The sequence below is a fragment of the Astatotilapia calliptera genome, chromosome 12, assembly GCF_900246225.1.
Source record: "Astatotilapia calliptera chromosome 12, fAstCal1.2, whole genome shotgun sequence".
Classification (NCBI taxonomy): Eukaryota; Metazoa; Chordata; class Actinopteri; order Cichliformes; family Cichlidae; genus Astatotilapia; species Astatotilapia calliptera.
This window is the reverse complement of record NC_039313.1, coordinates 28,393,257-28,419,631: the sequence shown is the minus strand read 5'-3', so window position 1 is coordinate 28,419,631 and position 26,375 is coordinate 28,393,257. Positions and strand designations below refer to the sequence as shown.

At 37.8% G+C, this 26,375-nt stretch overlaps 2 protein-coding genes across 4 annotated transcripts; both read left to right on the top strand.

The window, feature by feature from the left end:
- The first annotated feature begins 8,018 nt into the window (after window positions 1-8,018).
- LOC113033682 (uncharacterized) lies at window positions 8,019-10,774 on the top strand. Of its 3 annotated transcripts, none has more exons than XM_026187718.1 (4): window positions 8,019-8,146; window positions 9,069-9,168; window positions 9,491-9,586; window positions 10,070-10,773. In XM_026187718.1, the coding sequence occupies exons 2-4, from the start codon at window positions 9,085-9,087 to the stop codon at window positions 10,400-10,402; spliced, it is 513 nt and encodes a 170-aa protein (XP_026043503.1). In that variant the 5' UTR covers window positions 8,019-8,146; window positions 9,069-9,084; the 3' UTR covers window positions 10,403-10,773. The 3 variants fall into 3 exon arrangements, with proteins under 3 accessions (XP_026043503.1, XP_026043504.1, XP_026043502.1); XM_026187719.1 differs by lacking the exon at window positions 8,019-8,146 and adding an exon at window positions 8,726-8,930 and having other exon boundaries at window positions 10,070-10,774; XM_026187717.1 differs by lacking the exon at window positions 8,019-8,146 and having other exon boundaries at window positions 8,937-9,168; window positions 10,070-10,774.
- Window positions 10,775-15,335: 4,561 nt separating this feature from the next.
- Window positions 15,336-16,258, top strand: LOC113034194 (uncharacterized). Its single transcript, XM_026188585.1, has 2 exons — window positions 15,336-15,442; window positions 15,582-16,258. The coding sequence occupies exons 1-2, from the start codon at window positions 15,358-15,360 to the stop codon at window positions 16,220-16,222; spliced, it is 726 nt and encodes a 241-aa protein (XP_026044370.1). The 5' UTR covers window positions 15,336-15,357; the 3' UTR covers window positions 16,223-16,258.
- The last annotated feature ends 10,117 nt before the right edge of the window (window positions 16,259-26,375 follow it).

Sequence of the window (26,375 nt, the reverse complement as noted above, 5' to 3'; positions counted from 1 at the left end):
CGGCAGCCTATGTCTATTGCAGCATAACTAAGGGAGGATTCAGGGTCACCTGGTCCAGCCCTAACTATATGCTTTAGCAAAAAGGAAAGTTTTAAGCCTAATCTTGAAAGTAGAGATAGTGTCTGTCTCCTGAATCCAAACTGGAAGCTGGTTCCACAGAAGAGGGGCCTGAAAACTGAAGGCTCTCCCTCCCATTCTACTTTTAAATACTCTAGGAACAACAAGTAGGCCTGCAGAGCGAGAGCGAAGTGCTCTAATAGGGTGATATGGTACTACAAGGTCATTAAGATAAGATGGGGCCTGATTATTTAAGACCTTGTATGTGAGGAGCAGGATTTTGAATTCAATTCTGGATTTAACAGGAAGCCAATGAAGGGAAGCCAAAACAGGAGAAATATGCTCTCTCTTTCTAGTCCCTGTCAGTACTCTTGCTGCAGCATTTTGGATTAGCTGAAGGCTTTTCAGCGAGTTGTTTGGACATCCTGATAATAATGAATTACAGTAGTCCAGCCTGGAAGTAATAAATGCATGAACTAGTTTTTCAGCGTCACTCTGAGACAGGATATTTCTAATTTTAGAGATGTTGCGCAAATGGAAGAACGCAGTCTTACATATTTGTTTAATATGTGCATTGAAGGACATGTCCTGGTCAAAAATGACTCCAAGGTTCCTCACAGCATTACTGGAGGCCAAGGTAATGCCATCCAGAGTAAGAATCTGGTTAGATACCATATTTCTAAGCTTTTCAGGGCCGAGTACAATAACCTCAGTTTTATCTGAATTAAGAAGCAGAAAGTTAGCGGCCATCCAGGTCTTTATGTCTTTAAGACATTCCTGCAGTTTAACTAATTGGTGTGTGTTATCTGGCTTCATGGACAGATAGAGCTGGGTGTCATCTGCATAGCAGTGAAAATGTATGCTATGTCTTCTAATGATACTGCCTAATGGAAGCATGTATAATGTAAACAGTATTGGTCCTAGCACTGAACCCTGTGGAACTCCATAATTAACCTCAGTGTGTGAAGAGGACTCTCCATTTACATGAACAAATTGGAGTCTATTAGATAGATATGATACAAACCACTGCAGTGCAGTACCTGTAATACCTACAGCATGTTCTAATCGCTCTAATAGGATATTATGGTCGACAGTATCGAATGCTGCACTAAGGTCTAGCAGGACAAGCACAGAGATGAGTCCACTGTCAGAGGCCATAAGAAGATCATTTGTAACCTTCACTAAAGCTGTTTCTGTGCTGTGATGAGCTCTGAAACCTGACTGAAACTCTTCAAATAAACCATTCCTCTGCAGATGATCTGTTAGCTGTTTGACAACTACTCTTTCAAGGATTTTTGATATGAAAGGAAGGTTGGAGATTGGCCTATAATTAGCTAAGACTGCTGGGTCTAGAGATGGCTTTTTGAGTAAAGGTTTAACTACAGCTAGCTTGAAGGCCTGTGGTACATAGCCGATCATTAGAGATAGGTTGATCATAAATGACAATCAACAATATAAACCTGACAATGCCATTTGGCTGTAACAGATCTATTGTTCTTTCAAAAACCTACATAGCCACATCAGCTTATGGAAAATACCTAAAAGAGAAGAGTTTGTTTTCTTTAAAAAAAAAAAAAAAAAAAAAAAAAGCACCAGCCTGTTGCAAATACATTTGTTGAAGTATTTGACTTTACTGTTTTTAAAAGACTGTGTTTTCATATTGTGTGCTATTACATTGAATCTTTTAGCAAGTGAGTAACAAGGACTGCAAGTGACATAGATATAAGATTAAAACATTTTTTCCCAAATTATGTGAAACACAAGATGGAGACACAGACATTTTTATTGTGAAGAAATTGGTGATAATGAATAATGTATGTAATAATAAATACTACCCTGAATTGGTACAAGCGTATTGTAGAGCCAGTCTTGCTCTTAATGCTATCACCGCCAGACTATGCAGCATGTATTCATGACTAGAGGTCAGTGGATTTTTTTTTTTAGTAATTCCTCTATCAGTAGTAGCAAGCAGTGTGAATTGCAGAAACAGTCGGTCAGTTCGCCCTAACCAAATTTTATTGAGTCACATGCACTGACTGCATAAAAGTCCTGAAAGGGGACATGGGTACTAACTGTTATGTGAAGGTTGTGTGCAGGCAGGAGTGGTAGTAGGAGAACCCACGGTGCAGACACTCAGAGGCAAAACTTGAATTCAAATGTAACATAACTGGATATATCAAAATAAACTTACACAGGAAGCCTGACCAACCACACAGCATGGCATAAGGGTAGATCACAACACCGTCAAACTGAAACACAGGGCTTAAATACATAGAGGGAGCAATCAGGGAATGGGCAACAGGAGGGAAACACAGCTCTCAGGCCTAACGAGACAAAGGAAGCAAAACCAGACGCATTTACATGAGACATGGACTTTCAAAGTAAAACAGGAAACATAACACAGACTGTGCTTACAGACAGGCTCACAGGCAGACACTGCAACAGAGGGAACAGAGACGTGGGACCAGGGCAGACACAGACACTGACTGGACACGGGGATATAGCAACTAAGGATTACACAGAGACATAAACCATAAGACAGAACTCTAACAAAGAAACCAAAGACTAGAAATGATAAATAATATAATAAACTCAAAACTCTGGGTCAACGACCCAGGCATCCTAACACTGACAGTCACTTTATGGAAAAGGAATTCTTTAAGTCTTTTTATGGTAACAAGTTTAAAGGAGACAAGCTTTTTGATTCAACACACCAACCTTTGGTGGCATAATGGATATCCTGTTATCATTCACTGTTTTGGAAGCAAAACAGTCATCTGGGAACATCTCTTTATAGTAAAGAGAAAACTACTGAGACATTTCGTGTAAGTCAAATAAAACTGTGAAGGGAGATTTGCCCAAATTTGCAGTGATGTAACAGTGACATGTGAATGCAGTGGTTAACTGTGCTTAACTGCTTTCAACTTGCACAGATCATGGTGTGCAGCTCCTTGGCCATGATTGGTTACAGTGGACTCTAATTGAAAAGGCATCCAGTTTACTCATGATCTGACGCCAAAGACAAGAGAGCCAACCCTTGTATCTATTCTATGCACACTATAAATATATTATTTACATTTTTAAATGGAGCCTTTCAGTATTATTTATTTTTGATTTGCATCAATATATTCCAAAATAAAATAAAAGTAAAAATAAATGCACGAAAATACTGTCACTCTTTGAAGTTGTGCTTTCATGGAGGGAATTGTGGCATAAAATTGTGAATGAAAGAAACCCTCTAATAGAGGGAAAACAAAAATAGAGAGTTTATGAAAGGGAAAAGGCAGGCAATGAGGAAGAAGCCAAAGCACTAAACTAGATGGAGCTGTAAACCAGCACAGAGCGAAGAGGGTGAAGCAGAGTGAATGATGTAATATTAAAGCTGTGTTGAACATATGTAATAACTTCCAGGTGGTTGTTCAGGTTAATCAAGCACTTGTAATTCAAGTAACTCTTAAAGATTTGAACCTCAAAAACTTTTTAATTTACCATTCACATATAGCCACACACACTGCTCCACACAGAAAATTACACGCCACGTTGCACTGCTACTGCATCTAATGCTATTGTGGCTGTTGTTGCCATTATGGTTATTATTATGCAGACACAGAGTGAATATGAAATGACTTTGCAGGACCGCTTCACACCGCATCCTGTGTCATGTATGAAGAATACAAAAGAAATGCATTAACTACGTAACATCATTTCTCATTTCTGTCTATGTAAATGCCTGCATCTGTTGGTTTTCCATTGTTGTTTTCATTGCACCTTAAAATGACGCTCTAATTATTGTTGTTGCCTAACTTTTCTGTATGAAATGCCTTGCAGTGATGTGGACTTGGCAGTTAAAAAATTTACAATATGCATACACTGCCCCTGCACTGCATTTATGTGTGCATGAGATTGTGTGAAATCAGTTCCCATCTTTGAAGAACAAAAAAATAAAAAATTAAATAATTAAATAAACAATAAGAACAGATAGAGCCAGCAGTGTGTTTGCTAATAGATTCTCTTTCTGTTGTTTCTCCCTTGAATCTTTTTTTAACCATACCAATGCTTTCTATTGCTCTTATTTTTGTCGCTTTTCTCTGCAGAAGCCGGTAAAGTCAGATTTATCACAAGCCACCATAGCAAACTTAACTTCTCAAAACATTTCTGTGACTTTCACAAATACATATTCTCACATTTTAGGATAATTCTATGAGATTGACTAATAAATAACCAAATAATAGCTTTCAAAAAATACTGAGGTATAACAAAACACTTTATGTTTACGTTATGGTAAATGAACAGTTTTATAGAGATTTTTATAAGACAGATATTGTGTACATTGGTAACAATGGTACATTCTATTGCTATTCTGCATTCCTGTAGAGTAATACTTTATGGATTTTTAAAAAGTAAAAACCAACTTCCAGTTGAAGAATTTACCTCAGACACATGAAAAAAGGCAGAGATCAATAACTGTTCTGCAACAAAAAACCCTGTTATGTACCAGAAATAATTTCTCTTTTCTCTTGCAATGTTGGAAAATACTGTAATTTCCTTTTTATAGATCTTTAGAACTCCTCCTTGAATCGCTACCTTATCGTGGTGGAGGGGTTTGTGTGTCCCAGGGATCCCAGGGGCTATGTTGTCTGGGGGCTTTTGCCCCCTGGTAGGGTCTCCCATGGCAAATTGGTCCTGGGTGAGGGACCAGACAAAGAGCGATTCAGAAGACCCTTATGAAAAGGATATCGAGGGAACAGTTTACCCTGCCCGGGATAGGGTTACCGGGGCCCCGCCCTGGAGCCAGGCCCAGCGTCTGGTGGCTGGGCCTTAGTCCATGGGGCCCGGCCGGGCACAGCCCGAAGAGGAGACATGGGCCCATCCTCCCGCTAGGGTTGCCAACTCCCTGAAAAATAAATAAGGGACACCTCGTGGCCAGGGCCGGGCGACCCAGTTGTCTTCACCCTTCCTAGCTCTTTTTTTGTGTGTGAAATCATTTTTTTAACCATTTGACTTGAAGTTGATTTAAGTAGATATATTCTACTTAAATCATATTCTATTCTTTGTGATATGAACACATGTGAAACAAATGATCATTTAGCCATTTATTTTTAGCTCAAAATGACAACATTAACACAGTAAAACACGTCTCTTTCTTAAACAGAAGCCTGTCATGCTTAACTTTTGAGAATATAAGTAAATCTTTCTTTAAAAGAACTCTGTCCTGCTTAACTTAAAATAATAGAAAACAATAGAAAGAAAAATATTCTTGTAACAGTGCACATATAGTGCATTTACTACAATTGGCTTCAGTTGAGGTATTATTTCAGCTTTTCTAATGCTAATCAGCTGCTCCCGTTTCTAAACCCGCTTGTTCCCATGATTACGCACCTTAACTCGTCATCATTATTCATCTATGTATTACTTTTATGTATTAGTCATCTATTTGTTGTAATCATCTATCCTTGCAGTTGTTTATTACACAAAATAAGTTATATTATCACACTTCTGGCCACATAGCGCTGTTATTCACTGCACATGCCCATATTAATTTTTTCCAGCCAGGTGTTTTCCTTTTCCCATTCTTCCCTTTCTCTGAGGGGAACAAACATTGCTGCTCTAATGCTGGGCTTACACTGTGCGATTTTTGGCCCATTTTGAGACGATTTTTGAGTCGTGCGACCGATTTGGTGATCGGCTTGATTTTGGCCTTCATCGTGGGTTGTGTAGTATACGTGGGGTAAAGAGAAGTGATTAACACCTCACGACCAGCTCCCAATCATCAATCGCTCGTGAGGGTGTCACCGCAGCTGCTCACACTGCTCACGCGCAAACACGTAAACGTCGGTGAAAAAGACGGAATAGCACAGTGGTGCAGCGTGTGCACTATCCACAAGCGATGGAGGCACAACTTGTAGAACTTTGGAAAGCTCATCCGAGCCTTTTTGATGTGGCCTCACAAAATTATCACGACCACAACAACCGTGAAAATAGTTGAATTTGCATTGCTGCTCAATCAGAGCTGTTTTTCAATGTTTTTCATTAGCAATTTAGCAAAGTTGATGGTGGTGGTGTGCGTGTCTGTGTGAGTGAAAGGCAGAGAGAGTGAGCGACAGATTTTCTGTTATAACCTTCATTTCATGGAGGCACAGTGTGAGCTCTCAGGTCGCATCAGAGCATCGGGCGGTATAGTGTGAGACCCTGCATCGTGACCTACCAACTTCTAACCCCTGCGAGTCAATTGTGCAGTTTGAGCAGGAGCTGAATAACGTGACTGAAAAAAATCGCACAGTGTATGTCCAGCTTTAGGTGTACTGTCGTCCGAGACTTGCACCGCAGTGTTGGCGTTTGTTCCCCTGTTGGCCATGCTTCTTGTTGTGGTCATCTGTTGTCTTCCGGTATTTTCTCCGTAAGCGACCTTTCCTCGACCAATGAGATGAGCGGTGATCTGAATTGTCATACTCGAATTGTCATAAGTGTGCTGTCAGCTCATTGGTCACAAAGCAGGAGAGGGGCTGGGAATTATGTTTTCAAACAAAGTGTTAATTCCATTAAAAGTTATAGACTACTTTTGATTCTCACTGTATTACGGGACAAAGTGCGTCCCTTATTAGCTCAATACGGGACGTGTACTTTTGTTTCTAAATACGGGACGATTTCGTTTTTTAAGGGACGGTTGGCAACCCTACCTCCCGCAGGCCCACCACCCGCAGGAGGCGCCATAGGGGTCGGGTGCATTGTGTGCTCTTTGCTTAGGCTGCTGCCCCCGCGACCCGGCCTCGGATAAAGCGGATGAAGATGGATGGACGGATGGATAGATCTTTAGAACAGTTAAATATTAAAATATACTTTTTGAATAAAGACTTTATCTTCTGTGTATATGCCAGTTAAAGGGAACCCCGACTATTATGACAAGTTACTCTAAATATGTTACAAATTATCTCCACTACATAAAAACATACTTGAGAATAACTACATTTTTTTGGTTATTCATTAAATCTTTGTTGTTTAAAACTATTTTGGAGCCGTGGGAGCAGCCATGTTTTTTTGCACACAATGCATTCTGGGACGATGACGTGTATTGGTTGTCGGTAGTATAGGTGCTTTTGTTCAGCTAACCTGTTTTGTTTTTTAAGTGTAGCAACCGTATTAATTAACTTGCCTAATAGTCCGCTGCAAAAGTCAAATGATCACTGCAGCATTACGGAGAGTTGAAAAACTGTCTAAATTTGTTCATCTGTAATAAAATGATCAGTGTGGCTGCTCTGCCAGGTGTAACAAATAAGTTTAACATCCAGGCATCCATCAAAACGGAATTTATGACATTTAACTGAGTTAGAAGTTAGCAGGGAGTTAGCTCGCAAGCTTCCATCTAAATATAATATACCATGTTCTGACTGAGAGATTTATTATCAAATTAAAACGTACAGCTCTGCTTTCACTTCCAACATAAATGACGACAGGAAAGTAAACTGCAGTGATATTTGTAGGGTTAATGAAGTTGGGCTAGCTGGTATATAATGATGTGCTACGTGATCGCTAGCACGACAAGCTATGTTAGCATAACATAAACAGTAAAACTGGAGGATGAATGCTAACAAACGGAAGACTTTTTTCCACTCGATAAAAGTTAATATGAGGGTTCCCAATGGTTAGGGGCAAATGCAATCGCATGGCAGGATCCTGTAAACGGACCAAACGTCAGTCAGGAGAACCACCGAGATAATCCATCCACAATATAAGGTTAGTCATTAATATACTGCTGCTGCATGGGCTGGGCTACACTGTAAACCCCAACAGTCCACCTGACTTATAAAGTTTGTGGATACAACAATTAAAATGCGTCACAAAGTTGAAACAACTTAAAACTTTTCTGTTCTCTTAACGATTCAAACAGTTATAATTGTACATGGCTTAGAAGTTAAGAGTAAATACTGCTTTTTTAATTATGATTTTTGAGTAAATGTTTTTTTTTCGAGCTCCGCATTTGTACGTCATGACGTCATGACGTTTTCTCTCTAACCTGAACGACGTTGACAGAAAATTCTGTTCAATATGGCTGCCCTTCTCGAGCGACCGGAGAGCACATTTGGAGAAACTTGTAAGTAAAACGGAACCTTCGTTATGTTTATTTTTTCCGTAAAAAAGCAAGTATATTAATATGTTGCAGCCATTAACTTGTTTTTGAATGCGCCGTTGTGTTAAACAGCACAGACCCAGGTAGTGAATTGTTGTTCGCTGTTGTTCGCGCTCTTTTTCAAACCGATGATATCGTCAGTTTTACAGTTTTAACCGATTAAAACACAGTTTTAATAAGAATTGCACATAAAGAAAGTGTCTTAGTGATATTTTAACGACCCATTGCCAACGCAAGAAAGTTGGCGTTTTTACAACAGCAGCCTCATTGTTCGGCCGGGTTTTTTTCTTCTTCTCATTAGCATCATTCAAAAGTGACTTAGCTAGCAGTGGCAACTGCTATCTTAAGCAGCAGCCTGTAAAAGAAGTAGTTTGTAAGTAGAAGTTCTGTGTAATATTACAAGTATCTCACTGATGTATTATGTACTATTGCATAACAATGTGTCTTTGCAAAGATTTATCCCGCAGTTTGGCTTGGTTTTTTAAAATAACTGCAGTGTAAATTCATATGTATTCTGTGCTTTTTTTTTTTTCTTTTTTTTTTTTCCAACTTAACAGAATTTATACATGGTGAGACAATGTTGATTATATGGTAAAAACTTAAAACTAAAAGAGGGTTACTGTTTACCATGACTAAATGGAATGATGGCCTGTGACTTTGTAACATCTGAAATGCTTACCTATGTTTTGGACTGTTGGATGATCGGCCATAGAATTCAAGACTGCACTCAAAGTAAACAGCAGTAATTGTAAGGTTTTGTTTTTTTTTACCATGCTAAGTGTTTATTTTGTCATGAAATGTACAGTGTACTTTTGAAATTTTTGAAAGCTGTAATGATGGCTGAGTATATAATTATCACTGACCAGTTCTACGCTGAACTTGACAGACACACACCACGACTTATGGCTCTATACAGACAGAAGGCTGCACGGACTGGCAAGATATCAGAGGCTCTGCGAACCATCCTGAATCATTATGATCTTCAGGTGAATATTGATAATGATAAAATTAACACAAATTAAAAGTTTCACTGATAAAAACTCAATTTTTCCTTGCTTTGAACATCTGTGTTTTATACAGATTACAGCTCTGATCTGGTATGTTACTTTAAAATACTGTGTAGGATTTTTGTCAAATGAGTAAGATACAGACTCTTTGTCATAAGAGACAGAAAGGTTGTGTCTTAAAAGAAATGTCTCCAAAATTATGTAGAGTCACATGTCATGCAGTTTCATAAACATGTATTCTCCCCAAAAGAATGACACCTGAAAACTTTGTGTTCAATGAACTTTTCTTTTCCCTTTTTAGGAGGCGCCTGATATCAACGTGAAACGCACTGCAGTGCTTCGTGCCCTTCCTGTATACCTGCGGGAGGAGGACCCAGAATTCTTTAAGACATGTAATGTAAGTGTATTTTTGCATCACTTAAATTCTGCCAGTGAGATAAAACACCATGGATTTTTTTAAATACAATTTAATACCCTAGCAGCTACCAAATTGTACAAGCAAAATACCCTCTCTTTAGAAAACCCTCACACACACACACAGGGTCAGGAGCAGGGCACAGGCGTATCACAGCACTTCGGCTATGCTGCAGGTGGCCCCAAAAACAAGGCTGAAGTCAAGATTTAGTTTCTTTTTGAGATAAAGTCATAAAATAAAAAATGACTTCTTTTTTTTTTTTTTTTTTTTTTAGAAAAATAACAAACATACTAATTATGTAATGCAAGAAGCTAACGCGTTAATGTACATTTTTCAAAAAAGTAGAGTACCCTAACCCGTTACAAAGTAACCCACTACACTGCTGAATTTTTTTGCTAGATTACAGGTCTTGCTTGTCACATTCTCTCAAACCAACCTTACTTATTGATACTGTGTCTATTCCAGGCGGACACATTGGATGAGTCGACCCTCATTGACACTCCAGTTGCCCTTCTCACAGTGGTTACCGACGGCGCTTCCCAGACCAGTCCAGTCCATTTTACTTCCTCAAGCATGGCCATTGTGGTGGAAGGCGACTTGGTGATGCGTGATATTCCCAGATTTGCAGATGCATTTGCCTTATTGTTTGGCTTGATCTATGCTCTGCATTTAGACTACCCCAGGAAGCTCGTTCACACATTTACCTTTGTCCAAAAAATCTTCATGGGGCTTGTTGACGGCAAACCTCTGAAACCCTGCCTACATGCTCTTAAAAATGATTTGTTGCTGAAAGAGTAGTTCTGGAAGGAATATAAGGCAATGTTTGTTAGGACATGCACTCTGTTACTGAGCACTTTGTTTTAAGCACTTTATTTAAAGCACTTTAAGTTTACTACAGACTTTGGGTGGATTTAACTCCATCAGTTTACCTAACTTTGCTCTGGTTATTTGGAAGATGATCATCTTTATTTGTACCCATTTTATAAAATTGTTTTTCATTTCTTTTTCAAACAAAAGTGATTAGTATTTGACTTTTTATTTTGAATTTATGTATTTTGAGAAAGATGCAATTAGGACTGATGTTGTCCTTTGTGATTTTATAAAAAGATACATGTTCTACATTGAATTTATAATGCTCACTTTATGGTGCCAATGTCCATGTTAGTGGTTTTATAAAAACACTAAGTGATGTTTTTACATTTCCATAGAAAATGTTAAATAAACAAAATGTAAAGTAAATGAGTTTCTCTAATTTTTTTTACTAGTCTACACTCAAACATTTAATAATAAATTTCTTTTAATTAATAATCATATAATTTGCGTTTAGTTTGTAATATAATTGCATTGTGTTGGATCAAAATAGTAAACTACAAAAAACACAAAAATATTAAAATTAAAGTATATAGTTTTTAAGTAAAGCTCAATTAATAAAATAAAAATATAATTTAAAATTTTTAAGTTAACAATAAATACAAATTTTGAGTACCCCATACTTAGAAAAGATGAGTTTGTGTACTTAAAACTTTTGAGGTAATCAGTTTCCACAAATGTTTTAAGTTCAGTCAACTGATTCGGGTTTACAGTGTAGTTACATGGTAAGGGTTTAAAAACTGAGCTTTAAAATGATGAGAAGCTGACAGTGATCACTGACTGTTTTTAGGGGATTGTTGAGATTAAATTGAACAAGATACAAAGCATTAAAACATGTTAAAAACACAACAGTCTTATTAAATGCAGACTACTTTGGGCCCGGAAGCAGGATTGATAATGTTATCACTTAAAGTCTGGATACCGGTTATGGAGGCTAACAAGGGCTGCCCAAAAAACATCTGGATTAAGACATATGGCTTCAAAAAGTTTTGGTGCTTTACAACAAACGCTCTCAGTCGCCGTTGCCATTGGCAAGCAGCAGAGGTGTGGACTCGAGTCACTTAACTTGGACTCGAGTCAGACTCGAGTCATTAATTTTATGACTTTAAACTTGACTTGAAAAAATGTTCTAAGACTTGTGACTTGACTTGGACTTTTACACCAATGACCTGGGACTTGAATTGGACTTGAACCGGTTTACTTGAAAAGACTTGATATTTCACCCAAAATCTAAAATTTTACACGCATATTATATAGAAAGTGTGCATCATTTATTAAAACCACACTCCATATGTATGTGTGCGTGAGCTGTAGCACAGCCAATCAAATTAACCAGATCTTTTTTTAAAAAGAAAAAAAAAACGCTCAAAAATGTTATTTTTTTCAGATACATAAACTATGAAGTAGTCAACAAAAAAACGAAATGCAATATGCAAATCATGCAAGAAGAGAATCACAGACAGAGATGGAACAACTTCCAACTTTCTCCGACAGTTGAAGTTGCATAAAGGACAGTAGGTGGTGCTTCTCTTTTGCTACGATGAGATCATGACTTCATCTAACTAGCAAATGTTGTACAGGCTATGTTGGTGATACAGTTTTTTTTAATGTGTATGATATTTTTGTCATTTTTTAAAGTCGGTCCTACAAGCGCATCCAAGAATAACATGCAGCTTATCTCAGAACTGTCGGTGAAAATTATTCTTGGAGCTAAGTTTAATTGAGCTGCATTTTAAAGAGGTGCAATTTCACAATTTGTGTATATTTTCTAAGTTCACTATTTTGTCATGTGTTGAGAAAAACACAGATTTAAAAATTACATGGTCTAATATTTACATTTAGCCATTTAACATTTAACTGCAACATTCTTTTTTCATTTTTTTTAAAGACTCGAAAGGACTTGAAATTCAAAGTTTCAGACTTGTGACTTGACTCGGACTTTTACACCAGTGACTTGAGACTCGACCCTGACTTGCCTGACATTACTTGAGACTTGACTTGTGCCTTGAGGATAAAGACTTGAGACTTACTTGAGACTTGCAAAACAATGACTTGGTCCCACCTCTGGCAAGCAGTAGCCACATAGACACCAGTAGTTTTCCCTGACTCTCTCATCCTCGTGTGACGGATTGGTTTCATCTTCATCTAAACAAAGTGCTGGTTGACTATTTTCATTCTCTTTCCCGGTTTGCTCTGGTTCAAACTGGAAAGGTTGAACAGAAGCCATTTCCAGTGCGCTGCTAACTGTGAACTGGATGCGGTGCAACCGTATGACGTCACTACCCAGAGTGCATTGAGAAGTAAATAACAATGGCGACCTACTGGTAAATCGGTTTTATATAAAATGTGCTTAAAAGGAAAACATTTGGTGTATTTTAATACCACATATAGTTATTGAAATTACAGTACATATTTTAGCGCAAACATGTCTTAATAGCCAGGGTTCCCTTTAAAGGGATAGATAGATAGATAGATAGATAGATAGATAGATAGATAGATAGATAGATAGATAGAATTTTATTTCGAACATGCAAATATAATTGAAATAACAACAGAAAAAAACCCAAACAAAACTTAAAAATCATCAAGTTTTCATGTATATATCTTTGTCTACAGAATGCGTGTGCTATAATAATAAAGAAAATAAACCATTCACACACCGTGTTGTGTTCCACATGCACAGCATCAGCAGGCAGTCACATTTTATTTATTAAGTTACAGCAGACCAGCACAGTAAAAGGCTGACATGACAGACAAACCTGAAACACTGATTAAATAATCTAAAAGTAAAAAAAGATTTTTTTCTTGTCTTGTTATGTAAAACTAACTTGTACTTTCTTTTTACAATAACTTTACATGCTTGAGGAAATCAGAATATACTGCTTTGCACAACCATTTTTCTCAGTGTATGTATGTTGCTTCATTATGATGATCTGAGGGTTCTTTAGTCTCTGAAGTGAAGCCCTTCATTACACATGCTCACTCCAGGTGACAGTCACAGTAAGTGTGCCTGCTTCCTGTCGTCAGCTGTGATTGCACACTGTCACAGTATCTGCATAGCAAGCAAAGGTTATTTAATAACAGCTTGCACATTGTTTGGGGGCAGCTGTCAGTCAAAAGGCAAATTTAATTGCTCTTAAAACCTCAAAATAAATTTCAGGTAAGGATAATGTGGCAAATCGATGGCATTTGATGAAGAGAGATAATTTGTAATTACAAATTGCCATTTGAATTTTACACATTTCTGATATTTACATTATTATTACACATACACCAATTAAACTGTAAATGCACAATAGCTTTCTAATGTGTATAATTTAGCTATAATAAGAATAGTAGCTAAATAAGAAAGTAATAATAAGAAAGTAGCAAGAAAAGACACATTTTTCTTCAGGTCAACACCATAGTTTGTTTGCTGCCAGTATTTTCCAATATGTGTTCAGTTTTTTAACATACCATAATAAAATTCCCAGTACAGGCGTCCCATGAATTTCCTACAGTGGTCTACAGGAGACAATTGATTGTTCACATGTAATTATGTGAAAGCACAAAATACAAATCTCACCATGGTGCTGTGCAAGAGGGTACATCTGTTAGCAAAATTTTTACCCACTCATTTAATATCATGGCTGTGTCATGAATTTACAGAAGCATTTTTAGCAAAATGACTCATTATCTTCTGGTGTGTGTGTGGGGAGGGGATTATATATAGTAAAATAATTTGTAGCCTCATTAATTTCAATTTCCTTGATCAAAAAAGCCTTACTATGTCATTATTTTCTTTTTATAATGTGCCACCTCTCCTCTTGTGAGCTACATATCAAATATAAAAGCTTTATCTGTTGCTGTACCAATGAAGAGGAATGTTTCCATGGAGATGATTTGCCAAGCTTAATGTTTGCTGTTTCTATGGGTCAAACTGAGGAGTTATATTTGTCATGTTTTACTTTGCTAGGTGACAGCCAAAATGTTACTACTGCATGTAACTACACCAGTGTGAAATACAAATTTCCAAATAACACTTTAAGTTAAATTTGAACATTAAGTAAAAGTTTAACTGAGAAAATAATGAAACTAATATAGAGCATTTAGTAATAGTAGCAAATAGCTCCATGTAGAATCTACACCAGTTAACAATGTGTTTTGCCTTATCTTCAGTCAGAAGCTAGTCCATGAAGCCAGATAACACACACCAATTAGTTAAACTGCAAGAATGTCTTGACCTCAAATTTTCCATATTACCCCATTAGAGTTCTTCTCTCTCAGCTTTCAGGCCTCTCTCTACTTTTAAGAATAGGCTTAAAATTTTCCTTTCTAATAAAGTCTATAACACAGATGTTCCTGTATAGGGCTTTGGAGCGTGATGTCACGGGAGGTGGACCACGCCCCCTTCCGCCATGACAGTAGGCCAGACAAAGGATAAAGCTTCAGCTATGGTTTGTACGTGTTGTGTTGTCGGTTGCAATGTTAGATCACACGATCGTGAAGGCAAGAAGCTGGATAATGGGCTCTCTTTTCATCATGTTCCATAACGAAGAAAGCTTTGTAATGAAGACTGTCATTTCCAAAACACTGCCCCCCCCCCCCTCTTTTTTACGCACACACAATTTGTTTTTACACATACAAATCTTTTTTATGCACACACAAATTTTTTTCACACATACAAATCTTTTTTACACACACACAATTTTTTTTACACATACAAATCCTGATTTACAAGTACAAAATACTTGTAAATATTTTGAGCCCATATAAAACATGCTAATGTGTGATGCTGCAGAACCACGTCATGTCGACTGAGTAGCTTGTGATTTGGCATTATTGCAGGCAAACCAGCATATGAATTGGATGTAACAAATCCAGACTGGGCACCAACACTGCACATGGGGCACGACGACATACCTGTATCAGACTCGGACCGGCACGCAAGGCCTATGCAACGGAAGCGAAAAAGAGCACCCATCGGAGGTAAACACCCCCCCTCTAAAAACATACTAAATTGCTGTAGTACACTAATCCGCACATAACTTCCAGATGAATCACACACCTCTCATTGGAATATTGATGTACATTTACCTTATGTGTATGCACTAATTTTATCTTACAGGCTTTCGTTATGCAGCTGCAGAGTCTGAAGGTGTGCCCCGTGCAGAAGCGATCGATGAAGATCTGACAGAAGACCAACAACAAAATCACAATGTCATGGAGGCAGTGGACAGCAGTTGTGTTGGACAAGTGGAGGTTGAGGTACCAGCTGCAAATGTGGACAGTGGTGATCGGACAGACAGCGTCACGGAAGCTAAAGGGAAGATGAAGGATTGTGTGTGCAATGAACAGGGCAGAGCAGAAATAAACCGGCTGTTGGAGGAGAACAGACTGCTTCGATCACAGTTGCAAAAGACAGAGCTGAATGAACATTTCTTAAAGGATGATACCGAAAAAGTAAGATATTACACTGGACTACATTGTTATGCTGTCTTAATGTCCCTCTTCAACACTGTCAAAGATTTCCTGCCAATATCGAAGAAACTGACAGGTTTCCAAATGCTCTTACTCACACTAATGCGTCTGAGACTTGATCTTCCAGTCCAGCATCTTTGTCATCTATTCGATGTGCCCCACAAAACACTGTCTTCTATCTTCGCCGATACCATTGATGTTTTGTATGCCCGCTTAGGAGCACTGGTGCACTGGCCTGAGAGGCCACAATGCCTCCACAGTTTACTGAAACTTTTGGAAAACGAGTAGCCATCATTGTTGACTGTTTTGAGATTCGAACAGAAAGACCATGTAATTTAAAGGCACGTGCACAAAGATACTCTCATTATAAGGGTACACACACCATAAAATACCTCATCGGGATTACACCCCATGGAGCTATTTCTTTCATTTCCAGGGGATGGGGGTGGCGTGCATCAGATAAACACATCACAGAGAAATGTGGCATTCTTCAAAAGCTGTTACCAGGGGATGTAGTATTGACTGACAGAGGCTTCCCAAAACGGTATCAAATGGTCCTGTGTTATAGCTTTATAGCACTTCAGTTTCTCTATCCTTTTTTCTATAGTACATATGACCTGCAAAGTAACATACCATATTCATTATTTATATCGCACATCATATTATGGATGGTTATAGATAGCTTTCCAGATAATAGTAAAATGCATTTTTTGTGCATGCTGAATGTAGCCCAACAGGCATCTGACCCTTTATCTCCTAAAAATGTATTTTACTGTTCCATTTTTTGAACTGTGAATAATGACTATTGTGTTTTATCCGGGATAGTGCCAGACATTATTTCAGAGAGTGTTCCAGATAATGACTTTGGGTTACTCTGGAGATAATTTCATGGCCATTTTCTCCATATTATCTATCAGTTCATTCATGTGTCTCTCTGTTTCAGACATTTTTCTCTAAGCTTTTTTCTTCTTTCTCTGCCTGTTGATTTTGGCAGAATAGTCCAGTGTCTTTGTGGTTCATAATTACCCGCCATATGACACAATCCTTTGTTAATTTCAGATTGTGGTAATTGTCACTACATGTTGCTATTGTGGGGAGTCTGGTGCAGTTGGCAGTCCTAAGTCGATTCCTTTGACAGTCACATGAAATAACAACAGGCATCACAGATTTGAAATCTAAGACCACCTGCCTGGTGTAACAGCTTTTGGAGGGTTTTCGAGAGGCAGAGAGATGAAAAAATCTAGTAAAGTAAGACTTTTTACCTGGTTGTCACTTCAAGGGTAATTTTTCTGGTTATGTCACAACTTAATCTTGTAGTGGTGTTCTGCTGCAGAGTTATTCTCCTTTGTGTTTTGGTAAATATTTGTGTGATTTTCAGTGCTTTGGAAAAATCTTATAGCCACCCCTCACTGTGCTTCTGAGGAGCCAGATTTTCCTGTTGTTTTTTGGTTGTTTTTTTTTTGTTTTGTTTTCTTCTTCTTTTTGGCCAGTGGCTGCTTTTTCACAAATTTTCAGTTCAGTCCATGTACCTGACCTGTTTTGTTTTTGTTTTTTAATTAAGGTAAGTCTTAGTTGTGTGTTTCTTTTATCTGTTTATTTATTCATGTCTGTTAGTGATATCACTTATATTACAGAATATGTGTAATATGACAATGTCTAAGGTAACAGGTGGGAGAAACAAAAGAAAAGGGAAGAGAAGAAAATAAAAGGAATGGGAGAAAAATTGGAGAAAATAGAATAAAAGGGCAGAGCACAAATAGAAAAATGCAATAGATTGTCAAGATTGCCAAAAAAAAAAGGAGCAAACAGTACCTAGAACAGAAAAAAGGAAAAAGCAAAGATACACAAATCAACAATCTTCTATGTGAGTGTGTGTGTGTATGTGTATATGTGTGTGCGTGTGTGCATCTTTGTCACAAATTTATTTCATAATAAGGGTGAGAAGGTGCAATAACACCCCAGAGACAGACAGACGAAGATCCTGGAGATCCAGGCAATCCACCGTCCCTAAGAGTACCAAACACCTGTGGCCACACATCTCGATGACAACTTCTTGCCCAGCCCAGCAGAAAAACTGTGAGAGTTCCTAAATGGAGACAAAAAAGTGAGAGTCCCAGAGAACCAGAGGCAACGGGTGGCTGACCCCCTCCAGAGGCCAGCCACCCCGGTACAAGCCATCAGTGCCCAGGGCCCCAGGTGCCCAAAAGCTTTTCATGCACTTGAACTTTTCAAAGGGAGGCATGGCTAAGGTGGAGAAGCAGTATCAAGACCCAAGCTCATAAGAGAAGGTTAATGGCAACATGTGTGACTTTATTAATCCACACAAAAGAAGCTTGTTGTAAAACAACTCCCTTATGTGCACCATTGGTGGACATGTTAAAGCCAGAACAACTGAGGCCGAGATTTTGCGTGCAAAGTTATCAGCTGAGCCAACAGCAGACAGTGGAATGACACTGAAATCAGCTGATCTAACAGAGTGGCAGCTGAGTTTCATTTTGTGGCCTGCCTGAGCTACTGCTATGTCAATTTGGTGGGTTGATTGTGACAAGTGTGAGTAGAAAAAAATGACAATTAGGACATTTATAAAAGCATAAACAGTGAACTCAATGCTTTCTGGACTTGTGATTCATACAAAACAAGATTACAGAAAGGAACATAATCGTTGAGAAACTGTGATAGGATTTTTCCACTATTGTTGACATAAAAAAAAAATCAATCAGTGATAAAGAGTAGATATTTTAGCAACATTCCCCTATTTGTTATAATTAACTTCCTGATAACTCCTGCCATCTGTAAACCAACACCTAATATCAAAAGGAAATACTTTTCATTACAATTTGAAGAGATGAAAGCGACTAAACTCCTTTGCTTCACTTAAACCACATGCACGTATTAACCAGACTGACAACCTTCGTACCCCACTCAAAGTTTATATGTGGAACAAATCTAAAACCATGAATGCCTAATTAACTAGCTGTGGTTTTTTTAAGGCTTATACAGTAAAAAACAGCCCATCTGGTGTCACAATCCTCAAGGTTTGAGCTGAATACTAATCTTGTGAAATTCATAACCACCCCTGTAGCTCATTTGGTAGCATTTTGTCAGACTGCCTACTTGCTGTTTCAGACATAGCACAAAGAAAAAATGGATTTAGGAAGCTCTGGTGAGAATATTACTCTCTGGAAGACTAAAACTGAACAGCCAACAGGTGTTCAAATAAAAGAGGCATCAGATTTGATCATGTGTTGGCAGAAAGACAGACAAGTCTAAAAATGGTAGTCTCTCAGAGCGAGGCTTAGCCATGGATATTAAGACATGAACACATGCATACACACACAAACCTATAAACTTTAAACACAGTACAAACCAATAAAGAGAGAAAGTCTTCCATATTTCTCCCTCCATAGCTTCTTTTAAACGTACATACATACACACACACACACACACACACACACACACACACACACACACACACAACTATACAACTGTATTAAAATGATATCCTGGCATGGTGCTCTCCTCTCCATCTTGGTGATGGTTTCATTTTTATCTCTGTTCTGGTGATTTATAGGGCCAACCGGCTGCTATTAGTTAGCTTAAAAAATGGCAGTGCACTGAGGAATACCAGCCTTGATTGGACCAGACATGTTCCTCCACCTTCTCACTTTGTGCAGCCTAGAAATCGCAAACACATTCAGCACTACACACTTACATACACTGCATACATACACTGTAAGCACAGAAACAATCCTGACCTATTCAATTCAATCCTGGCATTTTTCTACAGCCAGAGAAAAGAAAAGAAAACTACAGTACTTTAGTACTGGTATCAGGTTTTGTGTCAGTGCCAATATGGAGCATGCTAATCTCACATGTCTTTTCATTTTCCTGGCTTCTATTAGAGAAGTAAGTAATCAGTAAGGAAAATAACAACCATGACACATCATGACACAGTCATATGGCACTTTTAGTAATAATATTTATTACTATGTCTCAACTGGCTAATAAAGCTAGGATGGAATGCTGTAAGATTTAATATTTTTGAAACCTTCCTTTCATGGCATAAACACTGTAATTGTCCTTTGACTTTTTTCAATTGCTCATATTTTTTCTATATCTGCATTTTGTGCTTGTGTTTAGTGTGTACCATTAATGCCTCAGGGATCCTACAGTCTTTAGCTGACCCACGGATCCAATTGTGCAATCAGTTTACATAAAGCTTCTGGCTATGCAATATATTTTCTATACTGAGGGAGAAGACTAATGGTTGAGGTGTTAGGACAGAGAAGAAAATAAATTGAGATGAAAAACAAAGTTGAGCATAAAAGGTAGGACAGGCTAAAATGGAATACAATCAGCCGCAGACTGCCATAATATATGGGAACAGTAACATTCTATGTACTGTAATGGGCTCTTACTGGTCCCATGGTAGAGCCTGTTAAGTCAGCGCCAATAATAATCATCACAGATGACATTAACGGAACTTTATGATAGGAATACAAGCAATAGATGATATGTACAGGGTTTAAACTGATTTTTAAAATAAAGTGAGCCACTTCCTGTGTGCAGAAAATCCATTCTGTGATACTTAACACTTAGGTACACTTAATCGATACCTGACACAAATGCAGGTGAAAATTCAGTATGTTTCAATTTCATTCAGTGGAACAGTTTCTGCAATGTTTCACTTCCTGTTACACTGAAAGATTTATAGTAAACAAAGAATTATTATGACATGATAATCATACGAATTCTCACCTGCTTTCTGAAAGGCTTTCCTGAATTTTACTCTTTAAGCATGGCCCCATTAAGCTACACAGGACTTCATATAGGACCGCATAAAACCACTCATGCTCTGTCTGCCTATCTATGCACAGCACATTATATTCAATGGGCTTATATGTACATTCCCTTGAAATTACTGAGTATTAGATGTCAGTCAGCAGGTTTGGTCAGCTAGCTTAGGCTTTGTTTACTATTCCACAGTATCACAGTTTCTATTTTGCCAGTCAATTTCTTTTCTTTCTCTCTCTCTCTCTGCATCATTATAGAATCTATAAACTATAAATTTGAACTGCACACAATAAAAATAGCTCTATTAAATTCAGCCTCAAAAGAGTAAAAAGCCCCTAAATCTTGAAATGTTGTCTGTCACTGCCCACAAGGTGACAAAAGCATGTCATGTGTGAATGGGTGAGCTCTTACACTTTACTCCAAGGTCACTACTAGTCCTTAATCAGGCAAACTAGAAGGGATTGATGTGGCAAAAAAAAGATGGAAAAAGGTGAAAGTCAAAGCAAAGAATGGAGTACAAGACCCCACTCTTTTGGACACAACTGCTTTTTTGCACACAAAAGAAGCTGCAAACTTCTCTAAAAATTTTATGTTTTAGAAAATTCTGAGCAAAATATAATTCATAAACTACCAGTAACTAGCACAACAGTGTTATTTTTGTACAAGTGACATGTTACTCTCCTTTTATGTTAAAAAAGATTTTGCAGTTTTAGTGAGTACTGTCATTTAAGTGACTAATAATATTTTTCTTAAGATTACAGAAAAGAAAAACATCAGACATCAAGTTTGAGTCTCTGCATGGTTGTTTGTAAAGTTAAAATTCTGGATGCCTCACAAACTGAGGTCTTTAAAGTTCATATACAATGACAGCACAAAGAATGTGTAACCCAACTTGTGAATTATTATTAAGAATGACCGAACTCCCACTAGCCAGTATCAGAAGATCTAGGATCGGCAGGAGCCCAAGGTATAAACACCAATAAGAAGAGACCACACCACAATATACTGTTCACAAATTTGTTATATTTGACACACAGCAGCTGCAACAATGTAATGAAAAAACAATAAAATAAAATACAAAATATTTCCCCCAAAATAACAAACTAAATAAAAGTGCGCGCATACAGCTTTCTCTGAGTCAATTATATGAGTGGATAATGTCTGATAACTGATGGATCGTTGGGGCCCGTTCAGTTTGTTTAATGTTTGTCCTACCACACTCCGATGAAGGAAGAAAGTTTGTAGTCCTGCAGGTATCTGAAGCTTCAATGGGAACGAAACTTTGGCTTCAATAAAACCTTGGCAAATCCTTTTCAATTTCGGGTTGGCTCGCCATCCAGTTAACTGGAACTGTGGAATCGCTGCTCCTCGATGGGGCTTGCTTCAGACTGGGTCCGTCTGTCGAGTCATCCTTTTACCAGATAACAAAAAAAAACCTGACCTATAAACAGGTCACAGGTCCATATAGTCACACTCACTGTTGTGAAACAGCCACACTTACTTAAAACATTCAAAAATGAACAATAAGTATTAGTGTAACTCTATATCTTAATTCAGCTAGCTCTGTTGTACAACAAAATTATATCACTGCAGCATCATATCCTCTTAGATGAGCTATAATTTTATCAACCTGACGGCTGACAATGTTCTCAAAAAAAACACAGCTTCTATAGTTAACACTGTAGCTGCAGTCAGCAACTCACAGTAGCTCACCAGACTTGTGCATTATAACCAACTCAAAGAACACAACTGAAAATCTGAGAATCGGCGTACAATTGGATTAACTTGTTAAACATAAAACTGATTAGCACCATTTCTTTTGTTTTTTTTCTTAAACGTAATATGATTGCAGTCACTAGCCATTTCACACACAGAACACAGTCAAATTCTGCTAGCGTGAGCGCTAGCAGTTAGCTTAGCGGCTAGCGGACTCGCCGTCCCGTTAAGTCTGCCCTTTTTATCCTTAACAAATTAGGTTTTCCCCACTTTTCGTACTCACCGTTGACAGGGTGAAACTCTGAACAACCAAAAACAACTGCAGCAGACTTGCTTTTAACTCCTAGCGATTCGACTTCGGGAACATTAGTTTCTCTGGCACATGGCATTATATGAACAGGAACGAAATGGCAACACAGGAAATCATGTGATCAAGGTCAACAGCAAGGGTCACTGGGAGCTCATTGCTGATTGGCCAAGTTAAATGACAACAGATAATCTTATTGGTCCACATCTTCCTTTAAACATAAAAGAAAAAAAGAAATGACTAAATTCTTTACATTATACATGAAAAAAAACTACTTTCCACTGCTCTTTTTTTCTAGCTGGGCTACAAATGCATGAGTGAGTGTGAGTGTGTCGGTTAAAGAGAGAGACTGTGAGAGACAATAAAGGAAAAGAATGTATGTGTGTGCTGCTATGCTAGCATGTCCTTGGTGCCCTCTCCCCAATCAATCTCAGTAGGAAATCTTCAGTTAGCCCCGCCCCTCTGCCAAAGCTAAACGAATTAATATTAATCAAGCATTGATTAAGGCTTTAACACTGACCGACCATTATTCACAACACCATCTTATCTCCTATTCATCCTTTTCTGTCTATTTCTCGACCCTGTCCTCATTCCGTCCAGCAGATTGTCATTCTGAATTTCCCACTTTTACTTTTTTTTTTTCTGTCTTAATGTGTTTGTGAGGCTGTCTTCATCCCAAATTCCTTACCTTTTCTACTAAATTTGAGTAATTATCTTTCTGTCTGTCTGTATTTATGGCAACTGTGGAGGGTATTTGACCACAGTGAACCCACATGACTTAACCTTTGTGACATTCCACTTTATCCTGATGGAAGCAGCCATCAGAAAATATGTATACTGTGATCATAAAGGGATGGACATGGCCAGCAGCAATACTCGGGTATGCTGTAGCATTTAAATGATGCTAAGTTGGTACTAGAGGGTTCAAAGTGTGCCCAGAAGCACATCATTACACCACGAGGACCACCAGCATGAACCACTGATATAAGGTGCTATGTATCCATGTCTTCCTGTTTCTTTTAAGACCTCCAAATGTTGCAGCAAAAGTTCAGTCACATTTTCACACATTTTTTTTCAGTCTTCTGTTGTCCACTTTTTATGAGTCTGTGTAAACTTTAGCCCGAGTTGCCTGACAAAAGAGACACATGATGTGTTCTTCTCATCATGCTTATCTCCCTCAAGATTTGACTAGTGGATAGAGAGATGCTATTTTTGTCTTCTTGGAACTAGTGGTCATTCGAGTTACCGTTGGCTTTGTAAATGCTCAAAGGGATCTGATCATTTTTGTCTTACCTCCTGCATCAGCAAGGAAAGGCTCAGTGGATTTTTCTTTCTCCTTTTTAGACCATTCTCTGTAGCTCCTTAAAGACTGTTGTGCTGGAAAAATCCAGTAGGTCAACAGTTTCTGGGACCACCCTGTCTGGCACAAATAGCCAAACTATGTTCCTTTTAAACACGTCTTCCCCATTCTGATACTTCCTTTAAACTTCAGCACGGAACCTTGACCACATCACTAGCCTAGATACACTGGAGTGTTGCTGTGTATTTGGCTGATTAGATCTTTGCATTAACAAGCTGCAAAGTTGGGGTAAAGTGACCAGTGATTGTATTTGTTTGAATATGAAATAAATTCCTCAACTTTTTTCTGGTTTATGCTGGATTTCACTACAATTTCCTCACTTTTAATACTTTTATAGTCAACTATGCATTAACCATTTTTCTGATCCCTTTATCCTCTTCTGTTCTACCAGAACACTTCCACTAATCCCCATTTCTTTTTATTTACTAAGTGCATCCAACCACTCTCTAGAGATCTCATGGAATGACATGTAAAAAACAAACAAACCCCAAAACAAAAAAACGAATCAGAGGAAAAGTGATAAAGAAAAAAAGAGTGAGAGAATGAAGTAAAGCAGACTGAATGAGCAAGGAATAAAGTGAGATGGAAGCTGGATGTAGGCAACTCAATAAAACACAATAGACTATTGTTCTGACATAACATTACTCACCTGGCCAAAGAATAGGGGAAAGAGAAACGTTGGGATAAAAAGGAAGAAAGACAGAAGATGAAACTAAGCAAAGTGAACATTAAAGCAGCATTAACAGGTAACGAAGAGAAGAAAAAAGATGTCTGCCAACAACCTAAAAGGAGGGAACAAAAATTTTAGAAGAGGAAGAAGAAGAAGACTAAAACAGGCACAAAATTCTGACCACTTTGATTGAAAGAAAAGTACAGCTATATAGTTTATAGTAATTTTAGTCTATGGGAAGAATACCATTAACTGATAAACAAGTTAGATTTCCAAAATTAAAAAAAAAAAAACCCAAACAAACAGAAAAAGGTTGAGTTCTTCCTTCCCATTGTTGCCAAGTGCTTTCTTATAGGGCATTGCCTGATTGTTTGGGTTCTCTCTCTAATCCTGTGCCTTGAGGCAACTGAACTGAAAGTAATTGTATTTATTTAACAGAGCCTGTTAAATAAATGCAATATTTAACTGCATATGTTCTATCACAATTTATGGAAAGGCTGTTATATTATCCATAACAATTAAATAAACAGTAACAGCAAAAGTCATTTTCCCTTTCTGAGGGCAATGGAAACCATGTTACATGAATTTATAAAAGTTAGCTAATCCTAATCCAACACATGCTTTCCTTATGACTCTGCCAAAATGTTCTGGATAGAACTTGGGATCTGGAATTTATGCTATGGAATTAGAAGTATCTAGATACATATACAGGACAAATAGCATAAAGGGCATTTCATAACATTTAAACTCAACAGCTATCTTAAGGTTAATTGCTAAAAATTAAGATATTTATCAAGTTATTGCAACTCAAATCAATCAATGTAATTGGCACAATATTCACTTTTACACACAATCTTGAAAGAGGCTTTGACAAAACTGAATGATCTCATTGATAAACTGCTTTTTTTTAACATTTAGAATATCTTTATTTGCCAACCTATCAAACTATTGTACAGTATTTCTCATGCCTAGTAAGCGAGGCATCACCACATTTTTTTTCTCCTCAGTGAAGTTCTGAACTCCAAGTATCAAACAAAGCTGTTTTTTTGTGCATCTCTTGCTACGTTTCATAGATATTTTTAAAAGAAACATTGTGCTGTCGTCTTTGTAATAGAACACCGGCATTATTCCAAACAGAAGGAGGAAAGTGGCTTTTTCTGCATGAATGACTGATGTATTGCTGATAGATCATTCTTCTTTTGAAATTCACTGTCTAAATATTTTTAGTGTCAAACAGTCAAATGGCTGTCCATTGTCCACCTGGTTCTGTTTGAGGTTTCTTCCTGTTAAAAAGGAGTTTTTCCTTCCCACTGTCACCAGAATGCTTGCTCATAGACAGGTAAGCTGAGGCCACAATATTATTTCGTACACCTGAATAAATGTGGTGCAGGATACACTATTTTACAGATACGGTAGACAAAATTCAGAAACCACTGGCCACAATTCAGCAAATCATGTCTCATTTACACCCAGTGTTAAAATGCTATGTGTACTCTTTCACAGTAAGTACAAAAATGCTTAATTCAAGACCCACACAGCAGCCTGTGCATTAAATATAATTGGATCTCAGGCAAAAGCATCATGCACCGAGGTG

Coding starts and splice junctions, on each gene's coding strand:
- LOC113033682 (XM_026187717.1), top strand. CDS start 8,980: ATGTACAGTGTACTTTTGAAATTTTTGAAAGCTGTAATGATGGCTGAG. Junction 9,169..9,490: donor TGAATCATTATGATCTTCAG/GTGAATATTGAT, acceptor TTCCCTTTTTAG/GAGGCGCCTGATATCAACGT. Junction 9,587..10,069: donor AATTCTTTAAGACATGTAAT/GTAAGTGTATTT, acceptor TGTCTATTCCAG/GCGGACACATTGGATGAGTC.
- LOC113034194 (XM_026188585.1), top strand. CDS start 15,358: ATGGGGCACGACGACATACCTGTATCAGACTCGGACCGGCACGCAAGG. Junction 15,443..15,581: donor AAAAAGAGCACCCATCGGAG/GTAAACACCCCC, acceptor TTTATCTTACAG/GCTTTCGTTATGCAGCTGCA.